The 19,221-nt window shown below is 43.8% G+C and overlaps 1 protein-coding gene across 3 annotated transcripts in view; it reads right to left on the bottom strand.

Moving 5' to 3' along the window:
• LOC135378342 (15-hydroxyprostaglandin dehydrogenase [NAD(+)]-like) overlaps positions 1–19,221 on the bottom strand; it is a 50,740-nt gene that overhangs the window by 30,535 nt on the left and 984 nt on the right. The window contains exons 1-6 of one of the 3 annotated variants that reach the window (XM_064611357.1): positions 18,157–18,261; positions 15,931–16,047; positions 15,599–15,722; positions 14,187–14,293; positions 8,907–9,003; positions 7,297–7,373 (exon numbers count right to left, since the gene is read on the bottom strand). In XM_064611357.1, coding sequence (XP_064467427.1) covers positions 7,297–7,373; positions 8,907–9,003; positions 14,187–14,293; positions 15,599–15,722; positions 15,931–16,029 — 504 coding nt within the window. In that variant the 5' untranslated portion in view covers positions 16,030–16,047; positions 18,157–18,261. The other 2 variants (XM_064611359.1, XM_064611358.1) reach the window with 2 other exon arrangements.

Genomic DNA, 19,221 nt, shown 5'->3' with positions numbered 1-19,221 from the left:
TTCATCAGAGAAAACGCCTGCTCGCAGACGTATGTTGGCATAGTTGTCTCGCGACGTAACGGCACCAATTATTACTATTAAACTGATGTTGTTGGACAGGTTTGTCCGTGACAACATACGTATCTTCTGATACTTTCGTACAACGTAAGAATGGAACGACGCCTACCAATTTCAGCGAACTTGTTCTGATCGGTGCGTCGCGCTGCAGGTCAATGAGCTCCATTTGTCAGTCATCAGTGAAGTTATGAACAACTGCGGACAACGGCGAGTCACAAAGCTCCGTTTCAGCTATCCTACACTCGAAGAATCCTTGCTGGAATCCACTCGGGAGACCAACGAGCCTGCGACTGAACCGGTTCGTTTCTGGTGGCATTGAAGGGGGCACCAATATAACAAATCGGCCATGTAGGGTTTGCTCACAAATTTTGGTAGGAATGTAAAAGTAATATCAATCAAGTAAAAATGAGACACAGGGACAGGTTTAAAGAGCCATCAGCGAAGACGGCGAAAACAACGATGAGACAGACAGGGAACGTCGAACTTCCAACCTTTTTATCGTACCATTAAAGGTTAATTATGATTAAAAGTTGGAGGTTCGACGTTGATTGATTTATTCGGAATGTGTGGGGTCCGACGTTCTCCAGCTGTCTTTGTGTTACCTGTACTGTTTTTGTTGTTCTCGCTGTTAAGTACCAACCGGCCCCGCTCGTCACTTAAGGCGAATCCGTGTGGCCATGAAATGGCCACACGGCCTAAAGCTCCGAAATTGCTAGGTCGGCGTTCGATGCTGAAACCCATGACCATTGCCATCAGAACATGAGTGCCAGGAATCTAGCGGTTTAGCCGCTTAGATCGCGCTGGTCGCTCGTCTTCGGGTTTGGTCGTCCGCTAATCCACGTGAACTTTGTTTGATGTGCGGGCCAATAAGGGCCCTCGCTACCCTCGCGATGCGGATATGACTGGATACATTTGGGCAATCCGTTGCCCGCATGCGTCGAGGCCGACAGGGAAAAGATGGCAAATTCCTGGCGCTCGGAATGTGTCACGTGAACACGCGAGATCTGGCTAAATGAGCGGGAACAGGCCGGATATAAAAAAACACGAAATGACCATCTGAATTCGCCATTAGTTAGAGAGTCGTCGGCTATTACATGTCAGTGGCAACAGTTTTTTACTACTAACGCAAGATAAACTGCACGAGCACAGACCCCAATGGTAACGCCACGACCGTTAGTGAAACGAATATTTTGTATATCTGTTATTTTTATATACGAATATTTTTTTTATTTTTGCTGAAGGGCCACGTGGGCCGCCACTTCGGCACCCCTATTCTAGAGCTACCTTAGGCAGCAGGTGTTTATTGATTCGCCTTTTTTTTTTTCTGCCTCTTCTAAAGCGTGAACCGCGTGGCACGAAGAACTGCCCGAAAACTGTCCGTATCGAAATCGGGACCGAACTTTATTCTGTGCATCACCGCATGCAACCGAAATGCACACCGAACCGCCTTGGGGAACATCGCCTTTCAACCATCCAACTCAATGAGATAATCCCTGTATTCATAGGGGTAGAAGTCGCACACACGGCAACAGTCGACCCGAATGCTACGTCATCGTTGCTATGGTTCTCCTTCCGGCTGAATAGCCATTGGATGCTTCTACTTTTTCGTTTTGCGTCACTTCCCATTTCGGAGGAGAAATCTCGGCCCGGAATTCTGTTCTCCAAAAAAAGTTCGGTCCCGAATTGGGTTCTGAAAGAATTCGGACGCTTTTCGGGCCATGCGGTTTACGCTTAGATGGAGACGCGCCGACGTCACCGCTCTGTCGCCTCTTCCACTCCCGAAGTTTTGGTATATAACCTCCTTGACTTGTGCAAAGGCCACGTAAACAAATTGATGACGCATGTACAGCCAACACAAGGCCAGATTCTAAGTGTAATGTGGCTTCCCGAAGTTGCCGCACTCGAGCGCTATCCAAGTCACGTTCAAGGTAGCCCGAGGGCCGACTTGAAATTTTCACCACACGTGTCAAGTCGAGCTCGCTGCGCAAGGATGCTTCAAGCCGAAGAGGGTTTCTTAAGTGCGTTGACAGTCTTCCAAGGCAGCTATAAGGCAAGTCGAGATCATGTCACATCTATGAATTCGGAGGTAAGGGTTTCTTATCTTTATCTTCCCTCTCCTCTGCATAATGCTACTCTGGTGGTACAGTAGAGTATTGTTAATAAATAAATAAATAAATAAACTTAGATTTGCGCAATAATGCAATGCGACTTGCCGTAAGGGGATGATTTTGATCGGGACATCGGCAGTGTTTGTCGCTACCTGCGCAGCGTCCACATCGCGTGCGAATCACTTATTCGTGTGCCACAAGAAGGCACGTGCTCTGCGTTCATTCCCAGAAATCCGGGACACGGTTTCTTAAAGTTGGCTTGACCGGCGTACTCGCTGCCCTCCATTGAAGCAATGCATTCCACCTGGTTTTGTTAGAATATCTGTTGACGCTGAGCTTTCGAAAGAAAAGCCCACACATGGGTGTTGCTGTGAGAGGCCCATCGATGGTGCAGTAGTGGAATGGAAGCGCAAGAACGTCGCAGTTTTGTTCCTGATGGACTTATTTGCGCCGTGTTGGCTTCATGGCAGAATGCACTGGTGTGCTATTTTTGTTGTACTTGGCTAAAACAGTGGGTTCTCCAGAAAATGCGCATGTAGGACATGAAAGTTGAATTTGTCTTGTACGTTTTGCAACTTTGTGCGCTGTTGTGGGACGCTGCAATTTTGTTCCCACGACAAAAGAAGTATTGACAAGCTCGGTGTGGCCTGCGAAGCGTCTGTACCCTCATTCCTGCAGGGAGCAGTTACGGGCAGTGTTGGCTCAGTGGTAAAGATGTTGATTACTGCTTTCAGGGGCCGGGGTTCGATCCGCGGTCTGCTCGGTTTTTTTTTTCTTCTTCCTTTTCCTCTTTTTTTTGTAGAGGTAGTTACACAGAGGTAGGTATGAGAGTAACGGCAGGGCGAGAGCGTCAGAGTTTTGGCTTAATAATGCCGTACTGGACCTATGCCACACTGCATGGCGTTCAGTTTGATTTAGTTGCCCTAATGCTGTGCGATCGCCTGTGCAGTTAATATGTGAATAGCAGATAACTTCCCCTTGCACTCCCACTTACTTCACCGCTACAGGAATCCCCGTTTTGCACAATACCACGCGCGTTTGTTGTAATGTAGATGATTGTCAATCATTTAAAATACATTTCGGACTTGTGGCATAAACGCCCTTTCTTGACTGTGAACTCCAGGTCGATGTGACAACGGAATCAATTATGCGGGTCAACTTTGACGCGCTCTAATGGTAAGGGTATATAAGATGAACGAATTACCACGCGTGTTTGTTGTAGCGTTGATACATGATACATTTACCATAAATTTCGGACCTGTAACGAATGCAAACATCTCAGGGAGAAGAGCTGTAGCTAAAACGTCCTTGTCCTTGTCCTTGTCCCTGTCAAGGTGGAACTCATCAAATTTTCATGGATAGAGGTCGACCTGACACGGAATCGTCGTGCGGGTACACTTTAACGCTCTCTAATGGCGAAACTAATTGAAATGCACAGAGTGCCACGCGTGTTTGTTGTAGTGTAGATGCCTGTCAATCATTTACCATCAATTTCAAACATGTGGCTTAAACGTCCTTTGTTCCCTATCAAGGCGGAACTCATCAAATTTTTATTGATAGAGGTCAACCTGACACGGAATCGTCACGCGGGTACACTTTAACGCGCCATAGTGGGGAAACTAATTGAAATGCACAAAGTGCCACGCGTGTTTGTTGTAGTGTAGATGCTTCTCCATCATTTACCATCAATTTCAAACATGTGGCTTAAACGTCCTTCGTTCCCAGTCAAGGCGGAACTCATCAAATTTTCATGGATAGAAGTCGACCTGACACGGAATCGTCACGCGAATCCATTTTAACACTTTATAATGGCAAAACTAATTGAAATGCATAAAGCGCCACGGTGGGTTTGTTGTAGTGTACATGCTTGTCCATCATTTACCATCAATTTCAAACATGTGGCTTAAACGCCCTTTGTTCCCTGTCAAGGCGGAACTCATCAAATTTTCGTTGATAGAGGTCGACCTGACACGGAATCGTCGTGCGGGTACACTTTAACGCTCTCTAATGGCGAAACTAATTGAAATGCACAGAGTGCCATGCGTGTTTGTTGTAGTGTAGATGCCTGTCAATCATTTACCATCAATTTCAAACATGTGGCTTAAACGTCCCTTGTTCCCTATCAAGGCGGAACTCATCAAATTTTCATTGATAGAGGTCAACCTGACATGGAATCGTCACGCGGGTACACTTTAACGCGCCATAGTGGGGAAACTAATTGAAATGCACAAAGTGCCACGCGTGTTTGTTGTAGTGTAGATGCCTCTCCATCATTTACCATCAATTTCAAACATGTGGCTTACACGCCCTTTGTTCCCTGTCAAGGCGGAACCCATGAAATTTTCATTGATAAAGGTCGACCTCACACGGAATCGTCGTGCGGGTACACTTTAACGCTTTATAATGGCGAAATTAATAGAAATGCATAAAGTGGCACGCGTGTTTGTTATAGTGTATATGCTTGTCCATCATTTACCATCAATTTCAAACATGTGGCTTAAACGTCCTTCGTTCCCAGTCAAGGCGGAACTCATCAAATTTTCATGGATAGAGGTCGACCTGACACGGAATCGTCACGCGAATACATTTTAACACTTTATAATGGCAAAACTAATTGAAATGCATAAAGCGCCACGGTGGGTTTGTTGTAGTGTACATGCTTGTCCATCATTTACCATCAATTTCAAACATGTGGCTTAAACGCCCTTTGTTCCCTGTCAAGGCGGAACTCATCAAATTTTCGTTGATAGAGGTCGACCTGACACGGAATCGTCGTGCGGGTACACTTTAACGCGCTATAATGGCGAAACTAATTGAAATGCACAAAGTGCCACGCGTGTTTGTTGTAGTGTATATGCTTGTCAATCATTTACCATCAATTTCAAACATGTGGCTTCAACGTCCTTTGTTCCCTGTCAAGGCGGAACTCATCAAATTTTCATTCATCGAGATCGATGTGACGACGGAGTCCTGGTGAAAGCCAACTTGGACGCGCTCTAATGGTGAAACTAAATAGGATGCACAAAGTTACAAGCATGTTTTTTTGTAATGTAGATTTTTTAATGTAATGCATATCGAACTTGTGGCTTAAACGTCCTTTGTTCCCTGTAAAGACACAACTCACCAAATTTTCATTCGGGGTCAATATGACGACGGAACCAATTATGCGGGTGAGCTTTGACGCGTTCTAATGCTAATTGGAATTAAAGTGAAGAAATTCCTAGGCATGCTTTTCGCAGTGTAGATGCATTTCAATCATTTAACATAAATTCCCGACATGTGGCTTAAACTGCCTTTATTCTCTAACTCGCCAAATTTTTCGTTCTCATGCAGCATTGTGCAAGGCCGTAACCTGCTTACGGCTTAACTCGTTCTAATAGCAAAATAATGAATATGTTAAAAATACCATGCGTGTTTATTGTCATATCATTATAATTAGTGAAAATACGTTGACTGCGTAATTGCAAAGATGTAGAGCATAGCCCTGAGGGGCCTACCATGCAAGAACCGAAATCACAGAGCCTTTTTGCGCTCTAGTAAAAAAATGTGCGAACATACAAAATAATTGAACACTATGCGGGTTTTGCGGCAAATTTCTCCTCTCCCCGTCTCGGTATCACCACTTCTCAACTGACAACAGGTTGTTCCTGAAATCATGGAACAGCCCGCTTTGTCCCTGGAGTGAGGGAAATAGCGATGTTGTTTCTCAGTCTACATTATCATAAAACGTGCCGTACTTGATTTTCTTTCCGTCGTTATCTCATTTGATCTGCACAACACAGTTCGCCATGTGATGTGATAAACGTCACGCAATAAAACTACAAATGCATTACTGTAAAAACCTCGCAGATAACAAAAACACAGTCACCCATTCCGCTGCTCAATAAATGTCTACGTTGTATCAGATTTGAACAAGAGAAAAACAACGAGGACGCTAGGAAGGGGGGGGGGCATGTTTTGAGGAACAGCGTGATGTCAGTATCATCAAACGGTGACAGTGAGGGTGATAGGAAAGAGCGGCTGCCCGAACTCGCGCAACTCTCGACGATAGTGCATTTTCGCTCATTTTTTAAGGGCACAGAGAAGTGTTACGGTTTCGTTTCCTGCTGACTAGACTTCTCAGGGTTGTGCTCTCCAAATTTGGAATTGCGCGCTGGGCTTGTTTTCAGGAATTATGAAGATTCATTACAAAATAATTAACGGCCGCACTAATTACATTGATAAGACACATGCCGTCCACAACTATTGCACTCGAGTACATTGTGCTGCTTGGGCTTCTCTCTTCCTTTTGTCTTTGATTCGAGCGCCTATTTGGGCAACACCTCCAGGATATGGAAAAGGCCTGTGCCTTGCGTCACACTGGAAGGCCTGCTGTTACTATTGTGGATGCTGCCATGAAGTAAATGAAAGAACGAACGAGGTGCAGTTACTGAATTCGCTTTCTTAGCTTATAGAGCATAATTTCTTTTCAGCATAATGTAGGATAATTTCTGGGGTTTTCCTGAGACGCTGTCACACATACGCCGGCACATTTCTCTCAGAAGTCGCCCCAGGACACACATTGGTCATCGTCGAAGGCATCCCCATTCCCCACAGAGAGAACAAAAAATGGACCAGGGCTAGCCTTACAAGTGGCAATCACCCCGTTCCACACGCTACGAGCAGCAGCCCACAATTCTGAGCAGCAGCACAGCGAAGAAAAGTTTGGCAAAGCTTATCAGAGCTGATTCATCACGTTTTCATTCTGCGCTGGGCAATTGCTGCTGGTAGCCGGGCTCCGCGCGCGATATCTCATGTACAAATTCCCTTCCTCGTCTGCCCACGTCCTCGTCTTTCCATCTCCCTTCCTCCTCGCCGCATACTTTTCTTTCAAGTTGGCTTTCTTACACGTTCTTCTGCTATCAGGCAGAACCTGAATCAGAGGAGGTGTCCCTGAATTCTGGTCATGCGATTCGAAATAACTCCACATAACGATTTCAAAAGTAGCTTTACAACTGGACAGACCACAAAAACTGGACTGTGTAGCTTCTATGCTACAACATGGTGATCCATTCCGATTTATTTTCTCACTCTCTTCGGTGATAGTTTCCCACTGTAGCTCCTTTCTAATCTGAGAACAGTATGTGCTTACCGCGTAGCACTTCGCAAGTGCTACGACGCCGAACTTGCTCGCAGTGTAGGCAGGCAGTGGTCCATACGGGAATAAGCCTGCAATTACGAATGGTGCATGTTCAGCTGAAGTCAATGAACTCACACGGTGCAGGTCACGAATAGACAATAGACTACACAAGGCGGCCGTCCTGTGAGAAACCAAGTGCACTCTCAAACTTGAACTAACCGTCACTCAGTTCTCTGTCCTAAGTTCTTCAAAATCGGAGGGTATACCTTTAAGATTGATGCGAATAAATGTTAATTTGTACAATAAGGCGCACACTTTCCATTCTCAACAAATCGAGAAGGAAAACGGTATACCATATCTGCCGGTATATAACACGCATGCCCGCAAATTAGCGGAATGTGAAAGACGTCCGATGCGTAACGCGTAACGCGCATCGACGCATATAACGTGCACCACGTAGGTGAAGGTGGCGAAAGGTAACGGTGCACAGAAATTTTAAACACTGTGTCATCATTAGTGTCCACAGTAATCAAAGCTCTCGCGTCGAGTGCAAATACTTACTTTTTACACGATCTGTGTGATATTTAAATGAACGACTAACGCGTTTGTCGAGCGTCTGCATGGACCAAGTCTCGAGGCCAGAGGTTGCAGGGCATCTTCCTGGGAAAAGCTATTCCCGGAAAAGCTCCGATGTATAACTACGTGCCGGTAAAGCGAGCCGTCTCTCCCGGTCACGCATTACGATGGGAAGCGCGCGTGTTACATAACGGAAAATATGGTAATTATGAATGGCGGTTGGTGCGTAGCTGGCCGTGTGGTGAAGTTCTGTTATTAGGGTGTTTGGTTTTACTTTGTACCCCACACAATGCGTAACATCTTAGTTTTACAGTAGCAATATTTGCCTAGGTAGCCCATATGTTTTCAATGACCTGATATTCATTGTCTGCGTGGTAGCTTCTTTCATCAGGAGCATCTGTCCTGGTCACCATGCAATCACAATTCTAAAGATACTAGAAAAATTTCGTGCATCAATCGTTCGACTACCGACTAGACATTGGGTCCTTGTGCTCAGTGTCTCGAGGCCCAGTGTTAACGCTTGGCGGCGCTGGTGTCGCTGCGGGCCACGTGCTGGCGCATTACCGTGTTAAGCGTGACAATTCCTTTACACGGCACAGGCACACTGTGCATGAAGTCACTGGATCGGGGAAAGTAACGCCATCCTTCCCCTTTCCCACAGCGACCTTGGAGCAATAATGGCTGCCGTAGCATTCAAACCCATGCTGCGGCCACCAGTATTGCTGCAAGGTCGCGGCGGCAAAGATCAGAGGATGACGGTACTTTCCGCAATCCAATGACTTTAACTGTGCATTTAATGGTGCGGCGCTTTTCGGCGGAAACCGGTATTTGCACTCTCGCGTATTCCATGACATAAGGAACTTAGGCTTGAATTTAGTTCGTCATTGTTGCCGCCTCGAACATCGAAACAGTCTCAACGCATGTATGCAAGGTCATCTTGTTAGAGGAATGTTTAATGTGACGTGATATTGACATGCACACAAGGTCATCTTCACTGCGTCATGGTGGCTGTAAATGAAAGTTGAGGATCTCGCATGCTCACTCACCTACGAGGGAAGCAGTGAAGATGAGGTTTCCTCCTTCTCCTCCATTATCTTTACCCATGTATTTCATCCCTATATTCGCCGCTCTAATGGAAGATACCTGTCCGATAATGATACCATTAGTGATAATGTGCATGCGGCGAATTTATGTACAGAGGTTTGAAAGTGTCCTTAACCGTGCTCGAATCAGCAACCTGATAGTGAGTGGCAGATAGGCTGCCATGTATGCTGTGAACCTCCAAGCGTTCATTAAAGATCCAGATATTTTCGCGCACATAGGCCAATCGATTCAACTTAAGGACGAAAGTCCCGGAAGCCAATTTCTTGCAGCCGTACCGCGCAGAAAAAGCACAATGTATAGCCCCAAAAATATTCATGAGAAAAATTACTCTTGGACATTAGACCAAGCAGGTTAACAAAAACAACATCTAGCTAGTATGAGACCACAGAGGCTGTTGAAGCTGCAAAATATGGGGAAGAAGACTATATGCCCACGCTGTTCAGGAGGGCAGACATAATTGCAGTCATTGGTGACAGACTGGACTAACGTGATTCGAGTGTCTCGAGGCAGGATGATGGCGGCTATCTCACCAGCAACAACATTCATGACTGCGCGCTAAAGCAGTATTTCAATAACGCAATATTTCTTCTTGTAAGCACGATTAAACGTAATTAAGCTTGGCCGGTTCTTGGCACGTCTGAACCTATCTAAGCTAATATATCTAGCTAATATAGCCAACTAGGGATGCGCCAACCGAATCCGAATCCCAGTGCCCAAAACGGCGAATCGAATCTTTCGAATCCACCAACCACATTTGTTTGTTTCTTTTTTAAATTTCGGTGTCCGCCGAGAGCCTCATTGGTCGGCAGGTGTTTTCTTGTTTGTTTGTTTGTTTACATTGCTCTGGACTGAAAGAGTTCAGGCAGGAACTGTTACATAACAAGTTTAAATGTAACCTGGTTTTGCTTTTGATTGTTGCCTAGTTTTATGGAAATAATTCAGACTCGAGAATTTATGAACTTCTTGTAGCCGACGAACAACATGTTAACGAAATTACGTTTAAGAAGAACTACGAGGGTGCTTGCATAAGTTTCCGGCCCGACCAACTTTTAATAGTCATAGAGGTGAAACAAGTGTATCACTTTTCGACATAGTCACCCTTAACTTCGATGCACTTTTGACACCTTGACTACATCAATGACTACATCAACTGCAGTGGACCACTGGACGATTTTCATTTAATACTCTCTTTTATGCCATTCAAGAATCTTCATACAAGGAAAGCAAACATCAATAGCAGTGGACCACTGGACGATTTTCATCTAATACTCTCTTTTATGCCATTCAAGAATCTTCATTCAGAACATGGTGGATTCAAGCGATAAAGTGAGTGATGAAAGCCCACGACCCCAACACTAGCTTCAAATTAGGGAAGGGAGGTTTCTAGCGCGGTCTTGTTCATACGTTTTTTCTTACACATACATCTTTTTGTAAATCAATTTCGGGATATTAATAACATTTAAACCAGATAGCATAATCAATTTTTAAACAATAAAATGGGCATAGATACGCTTTTAATTAAGTGTAGAGGCACACTTGAAAACAGAACAGACAATTTCTCTACATTGAAGCGATGGACAGATTTTGTACTCGTTACCATAAGTCATAGGAAGATGTGATAAAAAACTGATTCGAAAAAGAAGAGCCGCGAAACGATTCTATTATCACTGCATTTCAATACGTCCTAGACATGGTCGTATTCGGAGATATGATACAAACTACAGAATTGAAGTTGCAAAAATTTGTATGCAGAACCTACAATAACTAAAGATTTGCACGTCAACACGGAAGGGCCACTGGGAGTTTTTGAGGTTTGCTAACGAAGAATTGAAGTACACTAGACCAGATGTAATTGTAATCATTGCAATGGGCATTGCATTCATCAAGAAAGCAGTGAGATCAAATTATCATATACAAGCGTTCTATATCGAACGATTCATTGCGGATTTTTTGAAATACACCTAACTATTGACATGGAAAGTACATAAAAAATCTTATCACATGATATGTTCCTCTAACCACGGCTACGCAATTATTTTCTTCTAGCAGTTCTTGCAACGATATCGAATGAGCAGAAGATCAATATTGTTGTACAAGGTCTGATGTATCTGATGTATCACAGCTCAATGACTACATCAACTGCAGAGGAACACTGGACGATTTTCATCTAATACTCTCTTTTACGCCATTCAAGAATCTTCATACAAGGAAAGGAAACATCAATAAGAGATTGCGCAAGTTTGTGGAAACTAAGTGCAAGTTACTGAAGCGATACAAGTACGGCGGCAATGTATCGATTGCATTAATCAACGCTGGACTCAAGCGACCCATAATAACTTTATTATATGATGCATTCTCAATTCATCAATCAAGACAACAAACGAAAACTCAGAGTTTGGAATAGAATAATTGTACTTTATCGAAATAAACAGTGTATAACTGAAATAATAAATGTAATTTCTTTGTCATCTCTATAATGAATTCTATGCATCGCAACGAAAATAGATTGATTGCGATTGTATTTAGTATGTTTAGATTGAGAACAATGTTTGCTAACGAAACGAATATTCCACGCTATGTGCAAGAATTATCATATGGAATCAGAGCTGACCATCAAATATGTTTTACCCGACTACAATCTGTACAAGTACAGTCTGTATACACCCTTAGGATAGAATTGCCGGAGAAGGATCAGTCATTGAAATTTAGAGACATCATAATCAATCTTTGTTCATAAAAGAGGATCACTAATCTTTTGCGAAGACTTATCATATTTCGTGAATTAAATTGTACAGTGTGTGTATATTTCTCAAACAATTGGACTAGCTCTCTTATTCATGAGCAAACGACAAATGTATAATTGAAAGTATGTCTATAACATCTTTTGACAATATACGAGGGTGGTTCCATAAGTTTCCGGCCCGACCAATTCTTAATAGTCATAGAGACGAAACAAGTGTATCACTTTTCGACATAGTCACCCTTAACTTCGATGCACTTTTGACACCTTTCAACCAGCATTCTTATACTCTTGAAAAAATAGTCAAAAGTTTTGTCCGCAAAATGCTGGAAAACTGCCTCCTGCACCTTACTATCGTTTTGAAATCTCCGTCATCTGAGATCCCTCTTCATGTTTGAGAACAGGAAGTAGTCACTCAGTGCCAAGTGTGAACTGTACGTGGGTGGTGGATTTCTTCGAAGCCGCACTCCTTCAGTGCAGCCTTGGCAACAGAAGCCGTGTGGACAGGGGCATTGTCCTGGAGCAACCGGACACCTCGACTCAACCTGCCGCGCCTCTTTTCCTTGATGGCGTCTCGCAGTCGGTGCAGGAGTGAAGCATAATAAGTCGCATTCACTGTGGTGTTCCTCTCTTTGAAGTCGATGAGGAGGATCCCGTGACAATCCCAAAATATTGTTGCCATGATCTTCTTTGTGGATTGTGTGACCTGGGCTTTTCTTGGGGGTGCTTTTCTTGGTTTGCGCCATTCCATCAACTCCTTTTTCGAAAGGGGATCATAGTAGAGCACTATAGTCTCATCCCCTGTGACAATTGACTTCAATATTTCTTCTTCGTTCTCTTGACAGAGCTCCAAAAACTCTTTGGCACAGACGACGCGCTGTTGCTTTTGAACTGACGAGAGAAGTCGTGGCACCCTTCTCGCACTGACCTTTTTCATGTGAAGGCCCTCGCCGATGATGCGAAAAACGGTTATTTTCCAAAGCCCCAGCCTTTCTGAGATTTCCTTCACCTTCAAACGCCTGTCGCTCAGCACTTGCTCCTCGACAAGAGACAAATTTTCTTGTGTCACCACTTCCACTGGACGACCATCGCGTGGATCATCTTCAATGGACTCTCGCCCCAGTCGAAACTGCTTAGCCCAGTCTTTTACCGTTGTGTACGACGCAGAGGCTTCCCTGTACATGTTGTCCAGTCGCGCTGTAATTTCTTCAGGCCAAAGTCCCTCTTTTGTCAAGAATTTTATCACAGCGCGGTACTCGATTTTCCTTTTTAACTGAAGAGTGCACCCTGGATGTTTGAAATGCCGCTCTCCAACCGACAAAAGCATGGAGAGGGTTGAGGTGCTCCGGCCCTCCAACAGATGGTGCTACGCGTCCTTAATCGCATTTTCAAATTCGCGCGCATTTTCTACCTCGGGCCGGAAACTTATGAAACCACCCTCGTATATGGGTATATTTTCTCCTGAAACTGAAGCATTATTTAATTCGTTTTTCATTGAACAAAGGTATCATATTCTGCTTCAAAACATTTTTCACTAGAATTGCTTTTTTTTCTGGCTTTTTAAACTCTTTTTAAAAAGAGGATTCGTAAGATTCGTGGACTCCTAGAACGTCCCTTGGATTCGGATTGGGATTCGAAAAATTTTGGATTCGTCCCATCTCTATAGCCAGCCCATCTGAGGTAATATCCTAAAGAAGGATGGGTTGTATGTAGGAAAAAGTAGCACGGGATGCATGGCAATGACTTCATGTGTGACGCCACCACGAATGAGATAGCTTGCTTTTGACGATCCCAGCGGTCACATCGAATCTTTACCAGGAAAAGCCGTTTGAAAAATGTCCAAAACATCGTCTGTGTAGCGCACCGCTTATCTAAGCTAACAGCAAAACCTGGCCATGCTAGTATCGGTGTACTGCTTGTGACACACTTGTCTAGATTCTCCTACACCTCGTGGCGGAACGATTCCCCATCGGCTCTGCCGTGCTCGAAGGAGCATAACCAATAGGCTCTGAGAGGAGGCTAGTAGATAGCTGCGGCACTATCAGCATTGCAAGCAGACGATGCCAATGTACCTCTTCCAATTGGTGCCGCTGTGTGGCGCATGGGACTGCACGGCCTCCCCTCTGAGACGATGTTCGTGTAGCTCCTTCGGACGTGACACCGCCGATAGGGGATCGTTAGGTCACGAGCTAGAGATTCCAGCCAAGTGTCGCAAGCAGTACATTGCTGTATCGCAGAATCCCGTCCCTAGATGTCGCCGTTACTGCAAACATTCGTTCTTCACCTGTGAGAACCTAGAGGCATAGCAGCGTCACACACGCTGCAGCTGTCTTATTATAGGCTTCCCTCTTAGACATTAATCCTTGTAATGTCCATTCACAGAGAGACACTTGAAACTAGTATGTTAGAACAGCACATCCTACATTGACAAATGTGGGTTATCCATGTGAGGGCTCAGTGGAACCGCCACTTTTGAACTTACCAAGTTTACATCGATGGTTTTCGCGAAGTCTTTTTCGTCAATTACGCCTGCGTTGCTGACGAATACTGTAATGGGTCCCCATTGACGGATAACATCCTGGAAAGTTCCTGCATGGAGAAGTTCATTAAGCACGAGAAAATCCATCCAAGATGAAGTTTCAGTTGCGAGCTTAAGTTAACTGCAAAGCGGAAAACCGTTACTTTATGTTACAGGCATCATACCAAGCTTTGAGCTGCAACTATTAGAGGATATCTTTGAAACTGCCATGCACTAATATTTACCGTTCCTTCAAATTTGTTGGCATCCACGACCACGCTAAATACAGCTGGTGCCCTCTGGTGCTACTTATTCAATCAACAGTATTTCTATTCTACAGCTATTTATAGTTCAAATATTAGCTTAATGCCATTCAACTCCTTCATACACACATTGTGAGAACTAGGCATAAGACAAGACAGCAATCCACGGCAAAGAGTGATGATGATGCTGATGACGACGGTGGGCTGAAAAGCAATGCACAGTCGCACGTGGTGCGAGACAAAAAAAAATGATACAGAGCCACTCTACGAACATAGCAAGAATCGTTAAATTCCCTTCATTTGTTCTTTGTCAGTACCCCGGTCTGACAGAGTCAGTACACAGGGTCAGTACCCTGGTCTGACAGGGTCAGTAACCAGGGTCAGTACCCTGGTCTGACTTTTGGTCGAGTGTGCCTGCTGTGTCAACGCGTTTAAAACGACGCCCAGTGATTGAATTTTTGACGGCCGAAAAAGTGAATCCTAGTGACGTTCATCGTCGTTTACAAGCCGTTGGACAAGAAAATCTCGTGCATGAGAAGCTGGTGCAGCGGACACTGAGGATGAACGACGGCGCTCTGAGGCGCCACACACGTGTAAGCGACGGAGTACCTGGAAGCTGGGCCGGCCGCAGTATACACAGAGAGTGTGTCGTGTTCAAGAAATTCACTGAGCCTCTTGCAAGACGACAACGCTCGGCCACACATCGCGTTACCCCGGCGGCGGCTCAAGGAACGACTTCCGGAATTCGTTGCTTGAATTAAAAAATTGATTCACCGTTGGGATAAATGTATAGCTGTAAATAATTGCGAATACAATGAAAAGGAAATGTGCGCTCATGTAGCGAATAAAATGCAGTGTCATGCTTTTCTTCATTTCTTTTTTGCCTCATATAAATATTTCGTTTCGTTTGCAATGCAAGGCAAGTGCGACTCTACACTACTGTCCAGCCGACCCTCTAATAGACCCTCATATGATGTCATTCATACATGCTTTTAAACTGCGCACGGCGTGTTAACTCAATTTTACATTTGTCAGCTGGCATGGTACAGACAAAGGAAAGAGAAACGAGAGAAAATAAAATTTCCTCTATTTTCAGCACTGCCATCCGCTTACCCTCAAAGGAGTCAACTTCGGTGACATCTGTGTACCTGAAGCAAACGGTCTCTCCGCCATATTTTGTTTTCAGCTTTTCACATGTTGTTTTGCCTTCGGCTTCGAGAATATCCACTAGGCAGACCTAAAGTCAACATGAAACAACAACGTAAGATCTCAACGAACTAATTTTCGTTTTATCGATTTCGTTTTCACGGTGCGGACGCTATCTGAACAAATGTTCGTCTCCCTGGTATTTCGGTAAGTATTATCGCTGTATTGGTCACAGTAATGAATACACCGAATGACTAGATCTTCGCGCTACGGCAACGTCGACGAGGAAGAGCACTCACCTTGCATCCATTCTGGAGTAAAGCTTCCGCAATAGCAGCTCCAATGCCTCTTGCAGCTCCAGTAACAAGCGCAACTCTTCCTTTCAAAGTGTTTGCCATGTTGCTTCTTCCAATTCCCTGTGTTTCAAAGACAGACTCAACTACAACTTATATTCATGAACTATAGACGTTAATTATTAAACTGAATCGATGTTTGTCTCCCTTCTGCTCAATTTCGCCATATTGCGAGCAACAATATATAAAGTAAACGAAGTCACATATTGATAGGAGTTAGAAGAAGCAACAGACAAACGATACAATGAACATAAATGCATAGCATACGATTCTATGCACCAAAATATATAGTGGTTGCAGGTGGCACGTCTATATTACCCTCACCAGTTAATGGCGGGCAGAGATGTACAAGATACTAGAAAAATATGCTTAAAATACGGTATTAATTACTTAAGCCAGAATATAATTCAGACACAGTATACAAATGCGGAGTAGTAAACACTCCAGAAAGCATTTAGGATACATTTATGATACTTGAGCAATGATCGTCAAACTTTTTACTATTCTTTTTGTATTATTACTTGAGCAGGCCTTATTGGCTCGTAGTTGAGTTGCATTTTATAAGGTCCTTTTGTCAGCCCTCTCTCATTCTTTGAAAAATAATCTTCTTAGCGAAGCAGAGGTTACTGTACACCGATAAGTTTTCAAGTTGCTGTGAGTTGCATTAAAAAAGGAAATTGCTATGAAAGAAAGGGTGGCACCTTCCTAGGTAAACCTGAAGTCACTGGATGTACTACTTCCAGTGATTTTAGGTAAGCATGGCTTCCAGCCCCGTGATTTCTCGCGCACATTAAAAAACTCCGGGTAGTCGAAATTAGAGTCACTAAATAAGCTACGCTTATAGCTTATTTAGTGACCCTAGTCGAAATTATCCGCAGTCCTACCCTGCGGCACGTGCAGCATGTAGCGACACAAGTGTGGGCAGACTCACCTTACGTGTATACAGGGTGTTTGCTCTGACGTGTCCAGAAATTTTATTTCAAGCGAGAAACGAGTGCCACGTTTCAGCTACTTGACTAAGAAACAGGTGCTACTAGTGAAGCAGTACCTGTTTCTTACTCAAGTAGCAGAAAAGTACCACTTGCTTTTCTTTTATCGCTCGCTTTAAATATAATTTCGTTAGAGCAAACACCCTGTATATCTACCCACGATTATGAATATTACTTTCCTACGTCTCGTTACCTGGTCCACTGGTCTCGTAATCTGTGGAAGAAATAAACCTGCGAATGGCTCTCCTACAAAGATGATCCACGTTTCTATATCACATACTAGAAAACGGGTTTCATAGGAAAGGTTAAGCGGAATGAAACTGTGAAACGGAACATGGTTTGAAAAGAAACAAGCATACACAGCGACAAAGAATAATAAGGAAAGAAAAAGAAGCGTCGACAACAGAGTATAGCTACCTTTGGAAAAAGTACTCAATAAGATACTGAAAGACCAACAAAAGTATTTAGAATACAATATTTTGAGCACGGCACTCGAGATACGTACAAGTCCGACAACGATAATGAATTTCAGTCAATTAAACTATCACGTAGGATCCTTTAGCAACACAGATTATCCCATGCATATTTCAATCCCTCACATTACATTCCAATAAGATAATGTTATGTGTACATATACTATAGAGAGATGATAGGTGCTATACTACCTTCACGACTTAAGAATGTAATCTACAAAAATTACTTAAGCCACCAAACAGATAACAGTCTAGCAACATCATTTAGCCACACTTAGCAGCATATAGGGCGTGCGCATACTTCTTGCAATAGTACGGATCACATTTCAATTAAATCCGTTTTTCTATTTCTCTCTAGAGGAAGACACAATGCACAGCACGACCACTTCCAACTCTCAAGAACACGCACTACTTTCGAATGCAGTTTGTACACATCTGGGTTTATCCGCCTCATGCGGCTTATGCAATACTATAATACCTACTCCGAGCGTCTAATAATATCTATGAGATACCTATAAGGAATAAACCAACAATCACATAATGGTTGGGGCGGCAATCGCCCAATCGCCTCCCTCCCACACCTGTATACGCCCACTGCCTCCTAACGACTGACTGTTTACCCTCTTTACTACTATATGAACTTGCACATACCAGAAACTAAATGCAAGAAAAACTCCGGCACTTATCGTGACATTTGCTCGAGAACTTACTCAAAACAGAGTTGATGCTGCCAGCAGATTCCAGAGACTCCGAGTAAATAACGGCATGTGCGTTTAGCCTCTGTAATCTACGCACGTAGTATCAGTCAGAAACCCGACTCTCCGAGAGAGCTGACCTTGCGTTTTGATAAAGGCACTTAGACTACGATAACAGCTACTTCTAACAGGTTCGACGGAGGGAGAGAGGGGACAAGGTGAGAGGAAATGGGGTAGGATTGAAGCGTGAGGTCAGACTGCTTAACGCCAACTGTTCGTACGAGCTGCCACAATTTTGGTCACTTGAGGATTATTAATGCTAACGTAAAAGAGCCATGAAAGAGACTAGTAATTTTAAAAGGGAGTGTTTGGAACCGTCAACTGCTTTTCAGATCATACTTGTATTCCACTGTAATCGAAGTGTAGGCGGCAAATGGAAAATTTCATTCGGCAGAGCACCGTCGTTTTTGAGATAAACGAGGACAACAAACGCCATGTTCGCATCCGGTTTTGGTTTCACGGCGCCGTAAGTACGGGCTGCTGTATACCTCGGCGGACATCATAACAGTGTGCAACCAAACTCGAAACTATTGACGACTATTCAGAGATATCGTAAAATGCAATAAGCGTATTTTGTATGGAATTGGTGGCTTGATTTGTTAGGAGAAAATAACCGGAGGTTGCTGACGTCAAGGCAGAGAAAGCACTGACTAGAAAATTTAATTATAAAAGTTTGGCAGCGAATTGAATAGAAATCAATAGAGAGTACATGTCAAGGGAAGGAACTCGACATGATTGAGCCGTGCTATCAAAGCGTTCTTGGTCTCGACAACTTGACCAATATGAAAACGAAGCCTAATCCCCTTACATCCCTTAACTTATCACGCCTAACATTGGCAATGACAGAGCGAGTTAGGCAGAAAAAAAGAAGGAAGATGAAATGCAGACGAATCACGTACGGAATCGTGACAAACTATGTAAGGACTGATCCAAACAAAAATCACAGAGGTAAATCGCCGAAGCATTGAGAAACCATTCGCAAAATGTTACATGGTTTTCACTCGGATACTCGGATCAGAT

The sequence above is a fragment of the Ornithodoros turicata genome, chromosome 1 (assembly GCF_037126465.1).
Source record: "Ornithodoros turicata isolate Travis chromosome 1, ASM3712646v1, whole genome shotgun sequence".
Lineage (NCBI taxonomy): Eukaryota > Metazoa > Arthropoda > Arachnida > Ixodida > Argasidae > Ornithodoros > Ornithodoros turicata.
This window is presented reverse-complemented; position numbering and strand designations above follow the sequence as displayed.